This window comes from Pongo pygmaeus, chromosome Y, assembly GCF_028885625.2.
Source record: "Pongo pygmaeus isolate AG05252 chromosome Y, NHGRI_mPonPyg2-v2.0_pri, whole genome shotgun sequence".
Lineage (NCBI taxonomy): Eukaryota > Metazoa > Chordata > Mammalia > Primates > Hominidae > Pongo > Pongo pygmaeus.
Window position 1 is genome coordinate 29,662,940 of NC_072397.2, and position 24,741 is coordinate 29,687,680.

General features: G+C 37.2%; 1 protein-coding gene across 1 annotated transcript; it reads right to left on the bottom strand.

The window, feature by feature from the left end:
* Positions 1-8,260: 8,260 nt before the first annotated feature.
* Positions 8,261-10,157, bottom strand: LOC129025886 (testis-specific chromodomain protein Y 2). Its single transcript, XM_054473445.1, has one exon. The coding sequence runs from the start codon at positions 9,670-9,672 to the stop codon at positions 8,440-8,442; it is 1,233 nt and encodes a 410-aa protein (XP_054329420.1). The 5' UTR covers positions 9,673-10,157; the 3' UTR covers positions 8,261-8,439.
* Between the last annotated feature and the right edge of the window lie 14,584 nt (positions 10,158-24,741).

Here is a 24,741-nt window from a genome sequence, read left to right on the forward strand (position 1 = left end):
GACAAAAGTTAAAATAGATTAAACTAACAGAAGAATGAAGCAATCTCTTTAACTTTATTTTAGAACATTTCTAATTCTTGTTTTGTTTTTTGAAGTCAAGTGCACTTTCTTTTAAACTAGTTACAGCTTTTAACACTGTCGATTGGTATACTCCTGTTAAAAAAAAATTGGAACACACTTTTTTTCTCTATGCCTAGTTCCTCTAAAATTCGGAAAGTGTGTGTGATTATGCTTAACTTACAACAATATAACTGTTTTAATCAGTGCAACAAAAAATGTACTTTCATTTGCAACATAACCCAATAGAATAAGCTGGTTGATTTTCTAAGGCTTTGACTGGAAGAGTGTGCCTTCTTTAGTGAATTACATCTGACTTTTAGAACCAATAAAAGCCCTCTAAGAAACCCGGCCTTATGCTTTGTTTACGCAGTCCCAATACAGGTTTTCTAATCTGTGGTAAGAAAAAAAAAAGCCACTTCCTATCAGGCCTAGGAACCACATGCACTTGGAATCTCAAAAAATAGAGGAGTTCTTCCAAATAATATGTATCTAAGGGTGAAACCTATGGCTGGATTCAGCTTTATAATGTCCTATTTAAGATTCCTTGTAGAATAGAGATTCATGAAAGCCCATGAGGAAAGCCCATGTAAAGGTATTTCTCACAGCACTGAACAAAAATTGTCTGGCTAAGTGTAAGACAAGTCTGTTTTGCCAATGACTACAGTTTATCATGATTCATTCTTAACAACAATTAGGACTAGAAAAAAGATATGTGTCTCAAAGCCTGTCACACCCCTATCACCAATTTCTCACTTCATAAGTTATTTTTAATATTTTCTTACAATTTTAATTAACCCTTTTTATTTATTTATTTTTTCTGTCCACCAACTGGTGAGGTCCAGCTACAGTTCTTGGAAAACAGAAAGATATGAGTAATAGAGAAATCTAGAACAATATTCTAATTCTGGGAATGTATTCCACAAATATTTTCAGATAATAGAAGAAAATATGGTTCCTGTTACAGAATTTTTGCTTTGAAGGATCAAATCAAGAAAGCTAAATAAACCCAAGTCTCATGTAACAAAATCTTAACTGGTATAAATATAGCCACAATTATATGGGCATGTTAGCAGCCTTGAAGTATTTCAGTTGTTCTTACTCTCCTTGTCTAGTTGTGACATGCTTTTTCTAATAATCGAAACTGGTTTTCTTTTTTGCCTTAAGTCTATCACACCTTAAAATGTAATGCAAATTAAACCATGCATTAACATGTCTTTCTTCTACAAACTCTTAAACCAACCCTCAGTAGAATCCTACCTACTGTTTTCTACACAACACTCTTCTCCAGCAGAAAGCATCCGGAAAGACCAATACCCAATCTCCTAAGAGAAGTTAGAGATTTCATTTCTGAGGGAAGACAAAGACAAGTTAGCTAGCTTTCCATATGAAAACAGCAAGGAAATGGTTTCTGGAAGACCCCCAATCAACAGGTAAGGGCCTGATTCCAACGTAATAATCAGACCAAAAAAAAGCGTAGGCACCAGTAAGGGATCTAACACAGAAGCTTGTGCCTGATAGCATGGCTGCAGCAACAGAAATAACAGAACTTTGAGTCCATTCAGATAAAATCTTGTACAATCCTCTCACTCATTCAGATGGGGGAACCAATGCCTGGCATAAGCATGCTGTTTTCTGTATACTTAGAGGGCTTTCCGAAAATAAAGTTTTTGTTTGTTTGTTTGTTTGTTTGTTTGTTTGTGGGCATAAACCCAGTGAGATGTAGTGGGTAATGGCTGAATATTTATTTTTGTATTTGACTGGTTGCTCAACCCATATGAATCATCATTTCAGTCCCTGATTATTCCTGAGTCAGCATCCCAGGACAAGCTTTTACTTTAGGTCCTGTGCCAAGCTAAGCAGTCTTTGCAAATTACCACTTCACACTGCTCCCAGGCAAAGTGCCTGGGTTAAGCTGTCTAATAGGTCCTGGGCCTGGGCAAAGCTAAGTCACACATTCTCCAAGACAGCTTGCAAACTAAGTACATATCTTTATTTTTTAGGCCATAAAAACCTTAAACCCCAGTGGACAACTTATTCAAGCTTCTATCTCTGCTGGCAGAGAGCTTGTTTTGCCAGTTATTTAAACTTTTGCTCCAAACAGTTTCCTTTGTCTACAATCCTTAATTTTCTTAAATGTAAAAGAAAAGACTCTTAGTGTTATCTGAAATGAAAGAAAGGCTGTTACATCCTGGTGCATTGTTAAAAGAACAATATTATCTGAACGTATGACATATTTTTGCAGCTTTCTTTTGATGTCAGGGTCTGTTTGACTAATAAACTTTTCTCTTAAGATTAACTTTATCTTAACTCAATAGGGAAGTAGGAACATGTATTTCACTAAAGCCTCTCTCAGGATTTTTAAAACGCCTCTATAATTTGTATGTCTTTTTAACCTATTATGAATAGTTTAGAGTAATTATGAAGTTTTGTACTGTTCACTAATAAGCCTTCCAGTAGGCTCACTAATATTTTTTCACTCTGATATAGGATCAATAAGATTCCAATCGAGTTATCAGCAGTTCTTCCTTTCCTATTATGAATAAGAATTCTGTTATCAGTTCAAGTTTTTTCCTTTCCACCCTCCCTTTTTCAAGATTTTGGAAAAGACATGTGGTTCATCCACGGATAAGTCTGCTATCTGTAAAGCTGCATGCTTTATGGCAACAGCTAGGGTTTGGATTAGGAGTAATGTATCATCTATTCAGGTATGATTAAGCACTTGAATTAGATTTTGAAATATCACTGTATGTCCACTGGTGTCGTCAGGGGACATTTGCTTAAGTTTTTCTTTTTTTTATCTAAGTCCCTACAATGAGAAGAAAATTTCTACTATACTAGCATCACATCTATGCAGTATTTTCTGCAGGGGCAACAGTGAGGTTGGGGTTTCTTTAGTGGCACAAGAAGACAAGCTGATGAAAAGGCAATTGGAGATTCTAAATGAGGGTGGCATGTATGGCATTTAGAAGATATATTTGAGTGTTCCTCAGGGGCTTGTCTCTGACTTAATGAATTATCGCTTTGAAACTTGCCTGTTATCACTGCCAAGAGGGCAGAGTCAGTTTTACCATGCTTAGAAACATCTGAGTTTTCTCCCAAGTCAAAGCAAGGTTGAATAAAAAAAGAAAAAATCAAACTCTTTTCTTTGCCATCTGAAGAAAATATGTATCTGTTGAATAGTACTAAAATGAACACGTCCCTCAGAAAGCTAGGCATGTCTGTCCTGGAGTTGTTAGGGCTGTTGTGCCCTTGAGCAATAAATACATAAGTAAGCCACTTTCTTTCTTCAGAGTCTCACAGTCAATGAAATTTCCGCATTTCAGCAGTAATCTAGAGAGGTTCACACTGCAGACAGTTTGTGAACTTTCTAAAGAAATATAGAAAAAAATCTTCCTATTATCTTTTTCCCCCTTTTGAAATAGCCCTGAGTGAATAGAAAGATAGGATATTCCTTGATTTTGCATTCCTCTTGTCTTTTCTGAGTCTGGTGACTGACATAGTTGTCCCTCATGGATGCAAGCTAAACCTTCACCCACAGTTCCAGAGGAGCTAGAGACCCGGACAAGTAACGTTTACCTGCACAGGCTTTAGCTCTCCACTGGTGACTCCTGGTTGATTTCTTAAGCCTACTCAACCCAGAAGATAACCAAAGTAACTTGGGAACCTAAAAAAAAAGATGGTACAGTCATTGGATTCTAGCAAGACACTTGTATAGAGTAAGAATTTTAATGCTATTTGTGGCTTCCCTTGCTATGGCTTAGAAAAAATATTGAAATTGCAGGAAACAAGATCGATTGACTTTGAAACATAAAATTCTCTGTTAGTTTAAATGTCATTGCTGCTGGAGGAAGAAGGTGTGCCTCAAAACAAGTAAAGCTTGTATGGCTGGCTTTCATAAGGCAGTACCTAGCTAAAGTGTGTCTCTCAAAGTCACCTTCTTTCTGATTATTGAAAGTGGAAATTTTCTGTTTACTAATAGGGCACAGAGCCTTATTACTGTTAGAGGGATATAGGAGAGAGAAGAGTTAAAAAACCAAGGGTTTTGTGCAAAGAACTGGCAAGGCTTCCACAGAGAGAAAAAACTCCTTTCACTAGATTGCATTTTAAGATCTAAAATGTTCCATGAAAATGCTGAACCCCAGGTTTATATACTCAAAAGTTAGAAAAAGAAGGTTAATGCTCTATCACCTGTCCCCACAGTATGCGTCTCTGTAGAAAAAAGATGTGTCTCACAAACATACTCTTTAGATATATGTGGTTGTGTGGAGTTTTTAAAGAGAAATAAGCAGCCAATAAGAGAAATTTTATTTGAGTGTATGCCGTTCCCTAAGGTGACGTGAATACCTATCATCAGTGGACAAAAAGATCCTTATCAAATAAAAATGTTTAGATCACAATTTTGAATTCTTCCTATTTGAAAGAAAAAAATCACAAAATAGCAACTCTTTGAATTATATTTCTAGTGACTGACTTTTACCAGTGAGCTTCCATCTCCAGATCGCAACATTGTATACAAAGAAGAAACAGGAGGGACATTAGCCACACAATGACAAAATATAAATAAATAAAATGCCACAGAAAAGCCTGAAATTTTTGGTGGCAACACTCTGATAGACTGTCAGAAACTGGAGTTAGTTTTGAGGTCCTCACATAACACCGTGATATAGTCTTATCCAGAAATCTTCAATTAACTTAGATATCCTTTCAGTCCTATGTGACAGCTGGATCCTCTGTGAAAGAAAATGGTTGGAACAGAGGCAACTTTTTCAACAGCAGAGGGTGAAAAGAGACTGCCATTGTGTCTCCCAACATCCCTTTCTCCTAAGCTTTGTAAGAATGGCAGGCAATCTATCGCATTTTACCTGGCACTTGCCCAGAGCTTTCTTTGCTCTTCAGAAATTAAAAAAAGAAAAAACAAACAACAAAAACAAACAAACAAAAACTGAGAACAAGGGGCAGATGTGAATGCAAATAGAGGACAAGCTGCAGATATGAATGTAAGTAGTTTGGAATTGCACTCCTACTCACCTTTTTTATTTAATGGATTCTCACTCTGTCACTTAAGCTGGAGTCCAGTTGCAAGATCTTGGGTAACCACAAGCTCCATCTCTGGGATTTATGCCACTCTCTTGCCTTAGCCTACCAAGTAGCTGTCACTACAGTTGCCCACCACCACATGCAGCTAATTTTTTGTATTTTTTATAGACTTCATGGGAGCTTCACCATGTTAGCCAGGATCATCTCAATCTCGATCTCCTTGTGATCTGCCCGCACTGGCCACCCACAGTGCTGTGATAACACGCATGAGCCACCATGCCCAGCTACTAGTGACCTTTTTAATTAAAGCCTTTCCCAGTCCATGAACCAAAAACAAACCTTGCTGTGCCCCTGTGAACCAAAATCTATCAGGTGACACACAGATTTTTTAATCTGAAGAAAATTAAATATTATGAATGCAAAAGGGGAGATGATAGCAAATGCGTAATATGTTAACTTCTGGTGGGGTAGAGTCAGTTGCCCACTCTGAGGAAGAGTCTGATATTTTTATGGAGTCAGAAGAAAGAAAATCTACTGACTAGTTTTGAAGAAAGCACTACTTATCTTTCCTGGGTCCTTGTGCCTGGAACTGTTAATAGCTGATGCAATGACTCAGCTTGGCTCAGGAACTTGACCCTGAGCCCCACAAGAGCTAAAGTGAAAGCATGGCCCAGGACCTTGGCATGGGACCAGAGGCTAAAATGATAATTTACAGAAATTTGGCTCAGGTCCTGAAGCGTGTTTAGTAACATAAGGTGCCCTTTGTAACACACTGTAGTCCAATATGGACATGTTCTGAAAAAGAGACTATTTCCTGGAAGCAATCTGGTTACACAAAAGACACAACATTTTAATGCGTGGTCTTGTTTTTTTATCTGAGTAGCTGTGGGCATGTCTTAAGCACACACACAAAAAAGTTGGGCTTTTAAAAAAAAATTATTTGCTTGCACCATGGGATTGTACAGGATTCTTAAAATTCTGTCTGCAGCCTGATAGTCCAGGCTGCTTCTCTGCCTGTGGAAATTTTCCCAATAATCCACCACAACTATGTAGCTTTTCTTTGTCAATACTATTGAAGACCTAGAAAGTTTCTGAGGGTCGAAGGCACATTCTTTGAAGTTTCCTATGTGCAAGGCTTTTTGACCCGTGAAGCACCCGACATCTTTGTAAATATTGTAAAATTGTACGTGCCTTCTTAGCAGTCATATCAGAAAAGCCCACAAGAAACAACTCACAAACATCAGAGAAATATTCTCCCTGGAAACAATCAAAACAAAATTTTCTTACTCCAGGTTTTCTCATCTTCTTGATGTAGAGAATCTTTTACTCACATCATCATCAACTTTTCCAGTTTTTACATCCAACCCTCCATGTTCCTTACTACTCCTATAGGAAATGCCCAATGAATGACGGGCCAGTAAAGTGCAAGTTTCTTTTTCATTACAGTGCCTTAAATAAATAAAGTAAGACCTGGGGAAGTTTTATGATACATCAATACATATATAGAGCCTTTCTAATATCTAGCCCTTTTTTTGGGGTCTTAAATGGGAAGACGTTATGTTATTGCTAAGCCAAAATCTTACTGTTTCTGACAAAAAGCCCTATAGTCAACAGAAAGATGCTGGGCCAAAACACATTTCTTCTATAACATGTCAAAGAGAGAAAAGCAGTCAAAGAGAGAAAGAGTGAAGAAAAGACAAGATCCTAATCTCCAGTAGAAAGAGAGACAGAGCCCTTTGAAAAACCTAATTTAAGCCATAGTGATCCCATAGATAAGAAAAAGAAAAAAAGAAAAGTAGAAGAAAAAAGAAAGCAGGACATTTGCCCTTTAGACATCCCAGATCTAAACCTTTCCCAAGCCTGGGCTGAGATGACGTCTTTGGGTCTTTGCATTTTCTGGCATTTCTTCTTTTCTGGATGATACTGCATTCTTCAGTGCCTACAGAAAAGAAAGCTTGTGGTATGCCTGATTCACCTAAAGATCTGCAGGGAATTGTCACCTGTACCAGCACCTGACCTGCTTTCCTCATCACAGATAACATGCAAAGCTGTGTGCAGTGGCTGGACTCAACCAACACTCACTCATGCATCTGCCTCCATTCTGTGCCTGGCACATCCATAGCAAACTGAAACCTAAGCCCATAGTTGGAGTTGAGTGCAGGCTGTAAGATGGGTGTGTAAAATTAGACAAGCAGGCTCAAGGGAAACTTGCACAAGGGTGACATCATCCACAGAGATTGTTGGCTGGTGAAGCGACACCCTAGAGATCTTGTGACAAAGATGACATTCATCACCAGTGGCCAGTGGATTATTCAATTATGCCTATGTAATGGAGCCTCGATAAAAATCAGCAAGACAGTATTCATAGAGCTTTTGGGTAACTGAACACATGCAGTGTTCTAGAAATTTTTGTGCTCATAAAAAGAGACACTGATAATTTTAAAGGCCGTACAGAGTGTAGGTGTCTTTGTTTTGAAAGAAGTTTCTGCCTTTAATAATGTGTCCAGAATTTTAACTTATTAACTAGAGCACACTCTAAGGTAACATAAATCTGCACATTACAAACATTAGAACCTGGATATTTCCACAAAAATGATTCCATAATTCACCAGTACGGTGCAACAAGTTTTACTAAAGTTTTATTCTCTAAAGAGAGATAAAGTTTTCTTTTGTCAACTGGGTAAGAACTAGACATATATAAAGGAAAATAAAATCAAGTGATACCTCACCACAAATTCTAGTCATATGTTCAGTTTAGGAGAATGATCTCCAGTGAATTTTGTGCCAGAAATATTTATTCTAAAAGAAAAGTCTTTTAATTTATAATTGTGTGTCTCTGAAGTGCTTGTGCCACTGTAAAGTCAAGGGCACCATCTCATACCGTTTTGTGTCCTTCTGGGATGGAAGCTGAGGCTGCCTTATAACCCAGTAGAGGTATTCTAGCATGTAAAAGTAAGAAAAATCAACATTATTACATGATTCTCTGTCAAAAACATCCAATAAATCACAACTCTGGTCTTATATATAGTAGTAGCCATAGATACACATTAGGGCTTCCAAGAAGAATCTAGTACCCAACAGTCTGCTTTTATATTTGGGCTTATGTGAGCGTAAAATAACCACATCTGGGCAAACAAGCTGTTTTATTACTTCTTTTAAAGCTGCAGTGCTCAAAAATGATGTAATAATTTAAATACCTGGCTTGGGCATTTCCGGTTGTGTTTCCAAGCCTTAGCTATGGGTGAAACTGTTTTGGGCTATGAAGATGGATTAGGGCATCTTGCAACTCATGATGCATTTGGTTCAGCTTAGTTCTCGTGTCCTGAGCAGTCAGACTGACAACTAAAACTCATCAGTTTTATTTTCAACATACTTTAACATGGATTCTGTCCCTTGGGCTGAGCTCCAGATCTTCCTCAGCACCTCACACTCTCTCTCATTGGCCTGTTCCAACTCCAACTTAATATTAGAGTGAACAAGGGCCTTAGATTCTTCCAGTACAATTTGATTATATGAGGCAAGCTCCTTAATTTGAATCATAACCTCTTGGGTGAAAGTTCCACTCAAAAATACCTGAGAGACCAGGCCTTTGGCACATGCCTCCCGTGCTGTCAGCTTTCGCCCAGCAAATAACATTTCATTGGCAGATGCTTTACCCATCATTTTTTGAAATGTAATAGTTGAACAGCCATCTGGACTCTGTCCAAAGGTCATATAAGGGGTTTGGAACCAAGCCTTTTCATTAGCCCACACGAGATCACAAAGGGGCAGGATGGATGCACCTAGTCCAATGGCAGGGCCATTGACTGATACAACAATAGGCTTTTTAAATTGAATAAAAGTATTCACAAAGTTCTTGATGGTATCCACCATTTCAAGGCTTGCTCTGTTTCTGTCGTTCCTTAAGCGCTTCACAAAGTACCCAAAATCAAGACCGCAGCAAAAGACACTTCCAGCTGCACTGAACAGCACGAGCTTGCTGTCATCCACAGCAGCGTTATTAAGAGCATTAACTATTTCTTTAATTACTTCTGTATTCAGTGCATTTCTTTCTGTGGATCTAGTTGATAGCACTATCTGGGTGAATCCATCCTCTTTCTTCACTACAATGTCTCTGTATGTGCTGGCACTTTCTGTTAGCTTTATGGTAAAGTACATCTTCTTGATAAAAGGCTGGTCTCTGCTGTCATCAGTAATATTTCTTTGCCCACCTTTCACTCTTGGAACTGAGGTATGCATGTCTGTTGTTCCATTGGCTGCTAATGGGTCTACTAATACCACTATACCTTTTTGGGTAGCTGAACCTGTGGCCATTGAAACGGTAACTGAGCCAGACATCTGCGACATTGGTGGGTGTATCTGAGTCTTGTTCTCTACTCCAGGCTGTTCTGCACCAGGATGTGACAAAGGGTCCTGGAGGAGTTTCCCTTCTGTCACCTCGAAGACCACCGTGTCCTGCTGATCTGCTGCAATAGGGTACAGTTTCTCAAGTTTCTGAAAGCCACTCACAGTTTTCTTGTCGTTAAAGGGGCTTTTAGGTGCAAGGGTCTTGATAGTTGAATTTATTTTCTCCATATTCTGTGTGTCGGAGAAAAGTGAAGCTGCCTTTCTCCTAACGATCTTGCTGGCAGCAAATAACTTGCTGTTTTTGGATCTGTGGTGTCTATCCGTCACTTGCGTTTTAGGAGAGTTCTTAGAATAGCTCGCTTTTGTAGATCTAGAAGTTCTTCTTCTGGCATTGTTTGTAAAAATTCTACTGGTTCTAGTCCATGTCAGTTTTTTCTGTTTTTCAGTCTGTCGTCTATTAAAATCAAGTATACATTTTTCACAGTTCCTGAGGTGCTGCTCTGGTTCCCAAGTGTCATCCTGTTGGTCGTAACCTTTCCACCGAATCAAATACTCTGTATTCCCGTTTTTGTCTCGTCTTTTGTCAACAATACTTTCAACCTCAAACTCCTGGGAAGCGATGAGGAAAGACACAGGATTGGAGCAGTTGCTGTGCCAACTTTGTTTCAATTGTGTCTCCACATAGCCACTCCTTTCTGCCTCCAGTTCTTCACCAGGTTCTGCATATGGATGAACCTCTTCTATTTCGTCACCACTGGTGTAGTGAAAATTGTGTGAAATAGCGGCTATGCTATGGTACATGATAGCTTGCTCAGTAGCCTCAGGTGAGAGTAGGTAAATCCACAGCCACAACCTTCTGTTGTAGAACAGAAAGCTTTCTTTCTGCTTGTTACTCTTTTGTGTTTGTTTGTTTAATTGTGGTTGCTATGACGATTGTATGGAAGATTCTATTCTTCTAACATTTTTAAAGTTACACTAGCTTGTCTTCAGTAACATATAAAACCTTCACTCCTGTATAATGTACCTCCACTATTTCACTTATTGAGTCCTCAAAATTATACCTTTATTCAGTTTATGTCAAAAACACAAATTAGAGGTAGTTTTTTTATTAAATATATTTGTGTTTTAAGGTACGTGGAGAACAACTTGTGGAAGTGCATGTTGTTAATTGTTTTTTTTTTTCTTTTTGAGATGGAGTCTCACCCTGTCACCCAGGCTGGAGCTCAGTGGTGCTATCTTGGCTCATTGAAAGCTCCATCTCCCGGATTCATGCCATTCTCCTGTGTCAGCCTCCCAAGTAGCTGAGACTACAGGCGCCTGCCACCTTGCCTGTCGAATTTTTTGTACTTTTAGGAGAGACTGGGTTTCACCGTGTTAGCCAGGATTGTCTCGATCTCCTGACCTCGTGATCCACACACCTCAACCTCCCAAAGTGCTGGGATTACAGGTATGAGCCACCGTGCCTGGCCAAATATTATATCTTATATATTTGTACATGTATTTATCTTTACCTTAACCTTTGTTTGTTCATACTGCTTTTGAATGTCTGTCCATTCTGCCCTGAAGTACTCCATGAGACATTTCTTAAAGGGTAGTCTACTTGTAAAGGGTGCCAGCTTTTGTGTGGGAATGTCATAATGTGTCGCTCACCTTCGATGGACAATTTGGTGGATTATAAGGTTTAGGTTTGACAGTTTTTTCTGACATCACTTGGAACATATTAGTCTACTACGTTCTATCATCTTAGTTTTCAGGTGAGTAATCTACTGCTTTTCAGTGGTTATTCAGATAAGCGATTCACTGGCTATTTTTAGGGTCCCTTTTACATGACTAGCTACTTCCTCTCCTTCCTTTGAAAATCCTCAGGATTCCCTTTGTATTTGTCTTAGACAGTTTAATTATCAGGTAAGTTTTAGTTTGTTTCTTCGAGTTTTTTTTACTTGAAGTCTGTTGAGCTACTTGGGTGCTTATTTATTGTCTTAAATTGTTGCATTCTTTATGACTATTTTGTTAAATAGTCTCCATGATCTTTTGTCTCTTCCTTCGAACTTCCAAAATGCATATGTATGGCTCCTTGATGGTGTCCCTCAGGTTTCTAGGCCATATCAATCTGCCTTGCCCCTTTTCAGACTCTGTTGGTGACCAATATATGGTTGACTGCCCCCAAGGGTGGGTATCACAGTGTGGGGACAGTTTGTCAGTTGGTCTCACAAGGCTGATGCATCCCATAGCTCAATTCCCAGACTTAAATCATTGTGGTCTCATTAGCCCACTACAATCTAGAAATCTCTAAATGTGAGGTATCACACAGAGTTCTTTGTCTCATGGCCAAGAAAATTAAAGAGGACAGATGCAAAAAGGTTGAATCAAAACTTTTAAAAGTGAAAGTAAAAAAACTCCTCACAGTGGGGGTGGAATGTGATTGGTTTACCTACTATAAGACTGTGCTTTACAGTTTCTAAAGGCAGAGAAGTAAAGGAATGTACTTAGTGTTCTTGGGGTAAGCGTTATTTGGCTTGGCCCTGAAACTTGGCCTTGGATTCACCTGGAGCTGAAGTCATGATTTGTAGAAGCTACAAGTCTCAGCCTTGGAACTTGGCCCTGGACCAAGAAAGGAGCTGAAGTGACAGCTTGGCCTGAGACCTTGGGCTGGGACCAATCAAAGGATGAAGTAATGTCTCATGGTCACAATAATTAAGGAGGCTGGATGTTGCAAAGTTCAAGTAGGATCTAAAGTAACACAACAGCCATCTGGACTCTGTCCAGATGTCATATAAGGGGTTTGAAACCAAGCCTTTGCATTAGTTCGGAAGAAATCACAAAGAGGCAGTGTGGATGCACCTATTCCAAAGGATGGGCCACTGACTGATACAAAAATAGGCTTTTAAAATTGATTGAAATTGTTCACAAATTTCTTGATGGTGTTCACCGTTTCAAGGCTTGTTCTGTTTCTGTCCTTTAAATACTTCAGAAAGTACCCAAAATCGAGGCCACAGCAAAGGACACTTCCACGTGCACTGAACAGCACAAGCTTCCTCCCACCCACAGCAGTCCTATTCAGAGCATTAACCATTTCTTTAATTACTTCTATATTCAGTGCATTTTTTTATGTCGATCTAGTTTATAGCAACATCTGGGTGAATCTGTACTCTTTCTTCACGGCAATATATCTGTATGTGCTGACATTTTCTGTTAGCCCTCTGGTGAATTACATCTTCTTGATAAAAGGCTGGTCTCTGCCATTGTCAGTAAAATTTCTTTGCCCATCTTTCACTCTTGCAACTGATGTATGCATGTCTGTTTCTCCATTGGCTGCTAATAGGCCCATTAATACCACTATACCTTTTTTGGTAGCTGAGTCTGCAACCATGGAAGCAGTAACTGAGCCAGACTTCTGAGAAAATAGTGGGTGAATCTGGGTCTTGTTCTCTATTCCACACTATCCTGCCCTGGGATCTGATAAAGCCCTGATGAGCATCCCTTCCCCCTCCTTGAAGACCACTGTATCCTGCTGATCTGCTGCAATAGGGTCCAGATTCTTGAGTTTCTGAATGCCACTCACTGTGTTCTTGTTGTGAATAGGGCTGTAAGGGGCAAGTGTCTTTCTTGATAGTTGAATATAGTAGCTCCATATTCTTTGGGTCGGACAGGTGTGACCCTGGATTACTGCCAACATTCTGGCTGGCAGCTCATAACTGGCTGCATTTGAATTTGTGGTGTTGGTCAGACACTAGAGTTTTAGGAGCATTCTTAGAAAAGTTGGGCTTGGTAGATATAGAAGTTCATCTTCTGGTATTGTTTGAAAAAGTTCTAGTTGTTCTGGTCCATGCCACTTTTTTATTTTTTCTGTTTTTTAGTCTGTCATCTGTTAAAGTCATATATACATTTTTCCCCAGTGCTGCTCTAGTTCCCAAGTGTCATACTGTTTCTTCCTAATCTTTCCATCACCAAATTTTATTTATTTTTCTTTTTTTTAGACAAAGTCTTGAGCTATCACTCAGGTGGGAGTACAGTGGCACAGTTGCACAATCTCAGCTCACTGCAACCTCCGCATCCTGTGTTCATGTGATTCTCCTGTCTCAGCCTCCTGAGTAGATGAGATTACAGGGGCCTGCCACCACACCTGGCTAACTTTATGATTTTTAGTAGAAACAGGTTTTCACTGTATTAGCCAGGATGGTCTCAATCTCCTGAACTCGTGATCTGCCCGCCCCAGCCTTGCAAAGTGCTGGGATTACAGGTTGACACCTGTAATCCACTTCTTTCTGCCTCCAGTTCTTCACCAGGTTCTGCATATGGATGAGCCTATTCTATTTCATTGCCACTGGTGTAATGAAAATTGTTTGAAATAGCAGCTATACCATGTGCTTTAGGCTCTCCACACTTACGCCCTGGTGGGACAGCTTGGGCTTTGTCTCATGGTACATGATAGCTGGCTTGGTAGCCTCAAATGAGAGTAGCTAAATCCACATCTCCTACTTTCTGGCATGGTACAGAAAGCTTTATACCTGCCTGTTATTCTTTTTCTTTTTTAATTGTCATTGATACTGTGATTACATTGAATATTCTAAAGCTATTCCACTTTTAAGGTTATACTAGCTTACTTTCAGTAACACACAAATCCCTTAACTCTGTATAGCTTCACCCCAATGATTTCCTTATTGAGTTCTCAAAATCATACCTTTATGTATTGTAGGTCAAAAACACAAGTTAGTTATAGTATTTTTATTAAATATATTTGTGTTTTAAATTACACGGGAAACAAATTGTGGAGGTGTGCGCTGTTATTCTTTATGTTTTATAGTATCTTATATGTTTATCTTTACCGTAATATATATTCATTCATACTGCTCTTTATTGTCTGTTCGTTTTACTGTGAAGTATCCCATAAGGCATTTTTTAAAAGGATAGTCTACTGGTAAAATGTCCCAGCTTTTATCTGGAAATGTCATGATTTCTCCCTCACTTATAAGGGACAATGTTTTGAACATCAGATTTCTGTTCAAAAGTTTCTTCTTACATCATTTGCAATACGTTAATCTATTGCTTTCTGTCCTCTGAGTTTTCAGATAAGATTGCTGATTAATTTTGAGGGTTCTTGGAACATTACTGGCCACTTCTTTTCTTGCTTTCAAGATTTTCTCTATCTTTCTTTCAAAGGGTTTAATTATCATATAATTTGAGTTTGTTTCTTTGAGTTTCTCTTACTTGGAGTCTGCTGCGTTTGACATTCTTTACCATTATTGTCTCTATATAGTCTTCCTGATTCTTTTTGTCACCCTTTGAAATTCCAGTATGCGTAATATGGCTGCTTGATAGTGTTCCACAGCATTTTAGGCTTTGTTCTCATTACTTTACTTTTTTATCTATCATTTCCTAACTTAATAATATTAACACCCTTTCTTTGGTTTGCTGATAGTGTGTTCTTCCCCCAGCTCAAGTCTGCTTTTAAATATCTGTAGTCAATATTTTTTTTACTTCTATCTCTAGACACTTTTAGGTTTTAAAGTAATTTTACTTTTTTTATTAAATTTGTTCACAACTTTTTGCGCTTCTTTTGTTTCTTCTACTAGCTGACTCTGAAACTTAATTCTAAATATAATGTTTTAGTACGACCACCATTTGGGCTGTCTACAAAAAGTTTCAGATCATAATTTCTTTTTAATTCTTAAAATGAGCCATATTTCTCGATTTCACTGTACAGTTTATCTCTAGACATCTTTAGGTTTTAAAATAATTTTACTCTTTAGATTAATAATTTTTGTTCATAATTGTTTGTGCTTCTTTGTTTATTCTATTAGCTTATTAAGTATCTAAATTTTAAATATTACATTTTAGTAAGGCTGCCATTTGGGCTGTCAAAAAAAGCTTATTTTTTCGTAGTTTTTTTTTGTAGTTGTTCTTAAAATGAGACATACTTCCCTATTTCACTCTGTAGTTTGTGATTTTGCCGGGGCTGAAAAAGAACATTTAAATTTTAAAGTGCTGTAACTTTGAAAATAAGATTTTCTACTTCTATGGTTTGGTAGCGTTTTGTTTATTCATTGCATAGGCCCTTTCCCTCCTGTAAATCAGCTGTACTGAGCTTCTTCTGGGGTCTTTTTTGAGGCACATTGTTTTGGGGCACGCATCGTTAAAACCACATTTCATTTTATACATATATATATATTTGTGTATATATATATACACACACACATATATGTGTACGTGTATATATGATTAATATATATGGTATATCAGATATAGTATATATAATATACAATATATAATATATGATATTTATATATAATATATAATATATGATATATTATATATAGTATATATAATACATGCATTATATATAATATATGATATATAACATATTTTAATTATATATTATATATAATATAATATATGATATGTATCATATATTACATATTATATATGATACTATATATGTCTATATTATATATAATTTAATGATATATAATATATGATGTATTATATATTATATTATATATGATTATATATGATTTATATATTATTAATAATATATATATGACTAATTTTGAAAGTTTTAGTCTACAAATGTCTTCAGAGAAAAAGAAGAACAATCAGGAAAAACATATTTTTGCTTTTTATGTCTACTGAAAGTTGGTTGCACAGAGGGACAAAGAGCCTGCATAATGTTTAGGGAATAAAACAATGACTATTCACCTCTGTCGGGACCGCCACAAGCAGAAGCAGCAATCGGCAAGTGAGTCCTCCTGAGATTTGGAGGACAGAGTCCCTTCTCTTTACCATGGCTCTTGTAAGCTGCTCCAGAAATATTTGGAAGGCAGCATCCCACTGTGGTGGTTAATAAGGAATAAGTAGCTGCTGCTGATCTGGGCTACAAAATTGATAAAATGTAATTTTTATTTACTTTGCAAATCTTTTTCTGGCAGCTGTAAAACTTCATGTAGACTCAGAATTCTATAGTAATTGCACCATACTAATCCTTCCACTGCATCTATTGTATACTTGAACAGACGGATATACAGTGATCCGTTGTACATTGCATAACTTACCCAGAATCTACTATCATTTTACTTTGTCCTATTTGTCTTTACACCTAAAGTATGCCTCGCATAGAAGTCACAAATGTGACTCCTTCGTTTAAGGGTACACTTGCAACAACGTTTGCCTTTTTAAGCAAGAGCTCACATTTACAGTTCTTACAAGTAAAATGTTACATACTCTGACATTGACTTACATGTTTTCCATACGCTCTTTCTTCCGCTTGATCCTGAATTTATTTTTTGCTCGTTTAAAAAATTTGGCTAACTTTTTAAAACCTTCTGTTATATTTTTTATATTACAATTAGGTGTATTTGGGATTCTAATTATTATGGAAAACTTAAAATAGCCTACTATGAACAATACTAACTTGTGTGAATAATTTAGTGTTTAATGTCGACAGTATAAAAATACGCTGCTCTTGTAATTTTCCATCCTTCTCAATTTATATTATTGTCTGTGATTATATCTGTCCACACAGACTGTTCATTAACAGTTAAGTTTCCCAGGGTTGAAATAGTAATAGCATTTTTCTTATAGAGAAGCTTTAGTCACAATTTCCTTTAGCTTTTCTTTACCCAGACATGTTTGCTTGAATTTCATTTTACCAGTTATATATTTCAGGTTTGATAGCATTTTTCGGTTAAAACTTGGATATCCCACCACCTTCTGACTTCATGGTTTCAGCTGAACAATCATTTGTTATTTTAATCAAGACCTTCTTGTACTTAGCAAATTGCTATTCCTTATCTGCTTTTACAATTTTCTTTGTATTGGCTCTTGATTGCCTGTAATGTTTTCTGATGTGGCTATCATTGACTATATTGTGGTTAAAGATTTTTGTCCTCTTTCAGATTGAGATTTTTAAGTTCAGGAAATGTTCAGCCATTTTTGCCTTACAAATTTTTGGCTTCTGTTATGCTTCATTTATAAGATGTCCATATGGCATGTACTGGTATACCACATGGTGTTCTATTTACTCTTTATCTTTTTTATAATTTTTTTTTAAATTTTACTCTTCAGACTGGGTTTTTTCAGTTTTTATTCCTTCAGATTGAAGGAATATTTACCTGCTCAAACTTGCTGTTAAACCCCTTTGTTATAGACATTACTTCAGTAGTTATTCCATTTTTTTTTACGGGTTCTTTTGTAATTTGTCTCATTGATGCTCTCATGTTATTCTTTCATCATTTGTCTATCATTTCTCTTTAGCCCTACTTAAGACTGCTGTTTTTAGTTCTTTGTCTATAAAATTTGGGACACACTTAATTCCTGCATTTAGTTTACATTGTTCATGGCTTTCTGTTTGTTTTTGTGTTTCGGCTTTTCAGAAAACTATATTTGAAATGTCATAATGTGCTAACACTGGAAGTTACCTCTGTATTTGAAATGTCATAATGTGCTAACTCTGAATGCTTTTTGTTATTTCTGAAATGTAATGTGTTAGTTATTAAAAGCTTAGCTTGCATTCCATTGGCACTTTGAATAAGAGCAATATGAAAACTGTCACTTTTCAAAACAGGGTATGTATTAAAATTCTCCTTTAACTCTCAGCGGGATTGTTTATCTTTCTCTCCTAACATTCACTTTCTTCTCACTCTGAAGCTACAGATAAACTTGAGGGTTAAAGTATATTGTTTTAGATTTCTTTTAGAATTCTACTGTTGTAAAAATATGCATGATTTTCTAAGTGCTTCAGTATGTTAAACTGCTTTTGAATATTCAGATTTTTACAAATACTAATCTCTCTAAATTTTGTTCCTGTTTATCCTTAGCCTAGTGTAAAAAATAACAGTATTTTTTGTACTCAGCAACTTAAATATTTGTGACAAATTCCTGGAATTTCCAACCAAGAGTGACTTCTGAGTTAGGCAAAGGAGAAATAAATGTTTATTTTATCAAATTTTCTTATGTCCTCTGGAAAGACTGGGGGAAAAAAAAAAAAAAAAAACAATTTAGCACATAAAGGCTTCTTTGCTTTTTCCAGGAGCAGGAATCAAATCCCCATTTCGATAGTGTGGATTTCAATTCTGAAGGTTTCATTTGTGCCTAGGAAGTGATATAACAATCCTTAAAGAAAAGAAAAAATACCATTTTATAATTGTCTTTCAGGATTAAATGTTTACTTGGTTGATATAAACTATTGATTTTCAGGGTCCAGACTGTCTTTGATGGTTTGAACCTTCTTTTTGTTTGTTTTTTTGGAATATTTTGAAACTGCCATCCCTGCAGTTTTGCTTTTATTTTTGTCTATAAATCACTGTTTTCAAATTTCAGAGTTTATGGTTATTTATGAGGTTTATGTTTTGTCTCTTCTTTAAAGTACTTAAAGTGAATGTTACAATTCCAATTTTGAATCCCAGAGGTTAGGTTTTTGTTTTAATGGTTATGTTACAAAGTTTTTGGTTTTTTTTAAGTGAAATTATCAATTTTGTAGAAAATGTATGAGGTAAGATTCTCAGTTATAAAGTACAGTTTGATTTTTATAAAACAAATATACAGTAAGTGGCTTACAAAGTGACTTTCAAATAAATATCTAAAGAAAATAATAAGAAAATAATGTAAGCATGCAGCAAGATCAATAAGTACAATGATTCCTGGTGGAAGCTGGTATAAATTGTTTTCAAAAATCCAGCTACCTGTGGCTGCAGCAGACTGTAGAAGGGGAAAATTATAAAGTATAAGCCCATAGAGGTAACAGACAGTCCATGTGATTGTCTGGGGTTTTTATAGGTCTACAGATTTTACTTTAGGTTTCACTCTACTCTAACTCTGGTTCATGACTGAAAGTGGTATTGGTAAGGTTCTTACTAGCATCTATTGCTGAGAGGTTAGAAATGCTGCTAAATATACTAAAATCTTGAGTGTCAGGCACCTTTGAGAAGTTAACAGTGTTGAAACATCTGTTGATAAAATTATTTTTAGTAGTTCACATTTGTAACTCTTTGATATTACAGTTTGAAGATTTCTTAACTCCAACTTTTCTTTCCATAAAGCAGAAGGATTTGAAAAAGTGTATATAATTTCCATTGATTCAACTTAGGGTAAACATTAATAAAGTAAGGTCAGTTCAGTTAATCAATGGTTAGAAATTAAACAATATATTTTCTATTTCTCTGTTTTTCCTTCCAATTACTTTTTCAATGTTTTTGTAATACATGAATGTCAAAAAATAACACCTTTTTCAGCCTCTGTTTTGGAGGTACCAAGGGAGAAAAGTCAATGAATGGCATTTGGGACAGAGCTGATCTTTAGTACAGTTGAAAGGCATAAATAATACACGTGCATACAGGTTCATTGGTGCACTATATTATGGATACACATTGTGCATTCAGAAAGCACAATGTGTATCCATAATATAGTCATGAATGATCCCAGTCATAATATAGTCAAGAATGATCATAGGATATTACAGTAAGTGAGCCAAATGAAAGCAAAGTTTTCAAGGATTATAGCTGGGGTTAGAGGATTTTCAATTTTGCTAAAGTTATTTAGTAGAACCAACGCTCAATTATCTCCTACATTTAAAAAAAAATTGATAGAAGTTTGCAGAGTGGGCATCTTTGATCAGAATTATTTGTTTTCTGCCCTGTTCGAACATAATAAAATAATGCGTTCACAAGAAAAGCGTAATAGACAGTAAGAGAAAACAAAAATCAATGCATGATGAAACTGATGTAATAGGAACAATTTCTAAAAATGTTAAGATAAATCCAAAAGGAGGTGAATTTCTACAATGGAAAATCTTTTTCATTTGAATCAAAAATTTGTTTCAGAACGTGAGCAACTAGCAGCAACCTGGTAATTATCCACATTTACACTGCTTCCCTAGTTCCCACTTAGCACCTGAGCTGTAGGCTCTGTTGTTGATGTTAGGGCCTTCTCCACTTGGCAGAACTCCTACCCATATTGGGCTTGGTTTTTCTCCAAGATTAATAAAATGCCATTGAATACCTAAAAGGAAAAGGCAAGATAATTTTTTTTTTTTGCTTAATATACTAAAGGAGAGCTCTGCTGTTAAGACACATTGTTGGAACAATGTGGAGAGTGTGAAATTGAGTCATTGGAGACATTAAGTGGTGTACAGAAGCTGGCACTATTTGTAGAAACAAAGTTGTTCAGGTAAAGCTTGTAGTGAAAGAGGAATATTTATTGAAGCCTGTGACTGACCTGATTTTTCAAAGTGCTGGCACTGTTTTATTATTATTACTGTTACTATTACTATTACTACCTGTAACAGTTTTTTCACTGAGGGAGCTAGGCTTTATAGATTAAGTAAATTTAAACATGATGTTCATGGGTACATTTTACAATGATTACAGAACCAGTATCTACTAAAATTTTCTGAAAGTTTAAATTGTCATTTTCTAAGAAGACATAATACACCTTTGTTTTTAAAGAAATGGAGAGTATTTACTAATTGGTAGCCATTTGTTAAATAATTCTTCTGATACATGTTCTATAGACTTGGAAGTAAGTAAATAGAAAAATAAGTACTTTAAAAGTGTTTTTTTGTTTGTTTGTTTGTTTTTTGTTTTTTTTTCCACATAGATGGGTATGGACCACTGAAGCACCTATGCACATGTTTATATATGTCAGGATTTTTGTATGAAATTAGTTTACAATGTCACCATCGAACAAGCTGACTTATTAAAAGAAGGCTTACAGTTTTAGTATTTATTAAAAGAATGCTTTTTGATTGTATCTTAGGGATAGTGATTAGCTCAAGACCTAAAGGAAGAAGATGGGTGACTTCTCCATTTCCAACTGTGGTACCATGTTCATCTCACTGGGGAGTGTTATCAAGTGGCTGCAGGACAGTGGATGCAGTGCACGGAGTATGACTCAAAGCAAGGTGAGACATCACCTCACCCAGGAAGCAAAAGGGGTCAGGGAATTCCCTTTCCTAGTCAAAGAAAGTTGTGACAGACGACACCTGAAAGATCAAGTCACTCCCACCCTAATGCTGCACTTTTCCAACGGTCTTAGCAAATGGCACACCTGAACATTATATCCTGTGAATCAGTTGGAGGATCCTATGCCCACAGAGCCTCACTCATTGCTAGCATAGCAGCCTGAGATCAAACTGCAAGGTGGAAGTGAGGCTAAGGGAGGGGCGCTCACCATTTCTGAGGCTTGAGCAGGCAAAGGAAGGGGCTGGGAAGGTCAAATTGGGTGGAGCCACCCACAGCTCAAGGAAGCCTGCCTGCCTCTGTAGATTCCACCTGTGGGGGCAGGGTATAGCCAAACAAAAGGCAGCAGAAACCTCTGCAGGGTTAAATGTCCCTGTCTGACAGCATGGAGGAGAGTAATGTTTCTCCCAGCACACAGCTGGATATCTGAGATCGGACAGACTGCCTCCCCAGGTTGGTCCTGGATCCCCAAGTAGCCTAACTGGGAGGCACCCAACAGTAGGGGCAGAATGACACCTCACGTGGTCGGGTAATTCCCTGAGGCAAAACTTCCAGAGGAATGATCAGGCAGCAACATTTGCTGTTCACCAATATCTGCTGTTCTGCAGCCTCCACTGCTGATACCCAGGGAAACAGGGTCTTGGGTGGACCTCCAGCAAACTCCAACAGACCTGCAGCTGAGGGTCCTGACTGTTAGAAGGAAAACTAACAAACAGAAAGAATATCCACACCAAAACCCCATCTGTACATCACCATCATCAAAGACCTAAGATAGTTAAAACCACAAAGATGGGCACAAAATAGAGCAGAAAAAATGGAAGCTCTAAAAATCAGAGCACCTCTCCTCCTCCAAAGGAACACAACTTCTCACCAGCAATGGAACAAAGCTGAATGAAGAATGGCTTGGACGAGTTGAGGGAAGAAGGCTTCAGATGATCAAACTACTCTGGGTTAATGGAGGAACTTCAAACCCATGACAAAGAAGTTAAAAACCTTGGAAATAATTAGAGGAATGGGTGACCAGAATAACCAATGCAGAGAAGTCCTTAAAGGACGTGATGGGGCTGAAAACCAAAGCACAAGATCTACTTGAGGAAGGCACAAGCCTCAGTAGCTGATTCAATCAACTGGAAGAAAGGGTATTAGTGATGGAAAATCACACAAATGGAATGAAGTGAGAAGAGAAGTTTAGAGATAAAAGAATAAAAAAAAAAGGAACAAAGGCTCCAAGAAATATGGGACTACGTGAAAAGTCCAAATCTATGTCTGATTGGTGTACCTGAAAGTGACATGGAGAATGGAACAAAGATGGAAAACTCTCTGCAGAATATTATCCAGGAGAACTTACCCAATCTAAAAAAGCATTCCAACATTCAAGTTCAGGAAACACAGAGAACACCACAAAGATACTCCTTGAGAAGGGCAACTCCAAGACACATAATTTTCAGATTCGCCAAAGTTGAAATGAGGGGAAAAAATTGTTAAGGGCAGCCAGTGAGAAAGGTCGGGTTACCCACAAAGGGAAGCCCATCAGGCCAACAAGAGATCTCTCAGCAGAAAGTGTACAAGCCAGAAGAGAGTGGGTGCCAATAGTAAACATTCTTAAAGAAAATAATTTTCAACCTAGAATTTTATATCCAGCCAAACTAAGCTTCACAAGTGAAAGAGAAACAAAATCCTTTATGGACAAGCAAACGCTGGGAGATTTTGTCATCATCAGGCCTGCCCTAAAAGAGCTCCTGAAGGAAGCGCTAAACATGGAAAGGAACAACTGGTACCAGCCACTGTCATTACATGAAAAATTTGAAGGTCATCAAGGCTAGGAAGAAACTGCATCAACTAATGAGCAAAATAATCCACTAACATCATAATGACAAGATCAGATTCACACATAACAATATTAACCTTAAATGTAAATGGGCTGAATGCTCCAATTAAAAGATGCAGACTGGCAAGTTGGATAAAGAGTCAAGACCATCAGTGTGCTGTATTCAGGAAACCCATCTCACGTGCAGAGACACACATAGGCTCAAAATAAAGGGATGGAGGAAGATCTACCAAGCAAATGGAAAACAAAAAAAGGCAGGGGTTGCAATTCGAGTCCTGATAAAACAGACTTTAAACCAACAAAGATCAAAAGAGACACAGAAGGCCATTACATAATGGTAAAGCAATCCATTCAACAAGAAGAGCTAACTATCCTAAATATATATGCACCCAATACAGGAGCACCCAGATTCATAAAGCAAGTCCTGAGTGACCTACAAAGATACTTATAATCACACACCATAATGGAAGACTGTAACACCACATTGTCAATATTAGACACATCAATGAGACAAAAAGATCACGAGGATATCCAGGAATTGAACTCAGCTCGGCACCTAGCGGACCTAATAGACATCTACAGAATTTTTCATCCCAAATCAACAGAATATACATTCTTTTCAGCACCACGTATCACACCTATTCCAAAATTTACCACATAGTTGGAACAAAAGCATGCCTCAGCACATGTAAAGGAACAGAAATTATAGCAAACTGTCTCTCAGAGCACGGTGCCATCAAACTAGAGCTCAGGATTAGGAAACTCACTCAAAACCGCTACACTACATGGAAACTGAGCAACCGGTTCCTAAATGACTACTGGGTACACAGCAAAATGAAGGAAGAAATAAAGATGTTCTTTGAAACCAACGAGATCAGGGACAAAACATAGCAGAATATCTGAGACACATTCAAGGCAGTGTGAAGAGGTAAATTTATAGCACTAAATTCCCACAATAGAAAGCAGGAAATATCTAAGATTCACATCCTAATATCACAATTAAAAGAACTAGAGAAGCAATACCAAACACATTCAAAAGCTAGCAGGAGGCAGAAAATAACTATGATCAGAGCAGAACTGAAGGAGATGGAGACACTAAAATCTCTTCAAAAAATCAGTTCATCTAGGAGCTGTTTTTTTTTTAAACATCAATAAAATTGACAGACCACTAGCAAGACTAATACAGAAGAAAAGATAGAAGAATCAAATAGATGCAACAAAAAATGTAAAGGGAATATGATCACTAATCCCACAGAAATACAAACTACCATCCGAGAGTACTATAAACACCTCTACGCAAATAAACTTGAAAATCTAGAAGAGATGGATAAATTCCTCAACACATACATCCTCCCAAGTCTAAACCAGGAAGAAGTTGAATCTCTTAATAGACCAATAACAAGCTCTGAAATTGAGGAAATAATTAATAGCTATACAACCAAAAAAATTCCAGGACCAGAGGGATTCAGAGCTGAATTCTACCAGAGGTGCAAGGAAGAGCTGGTACCATTCCTTCTG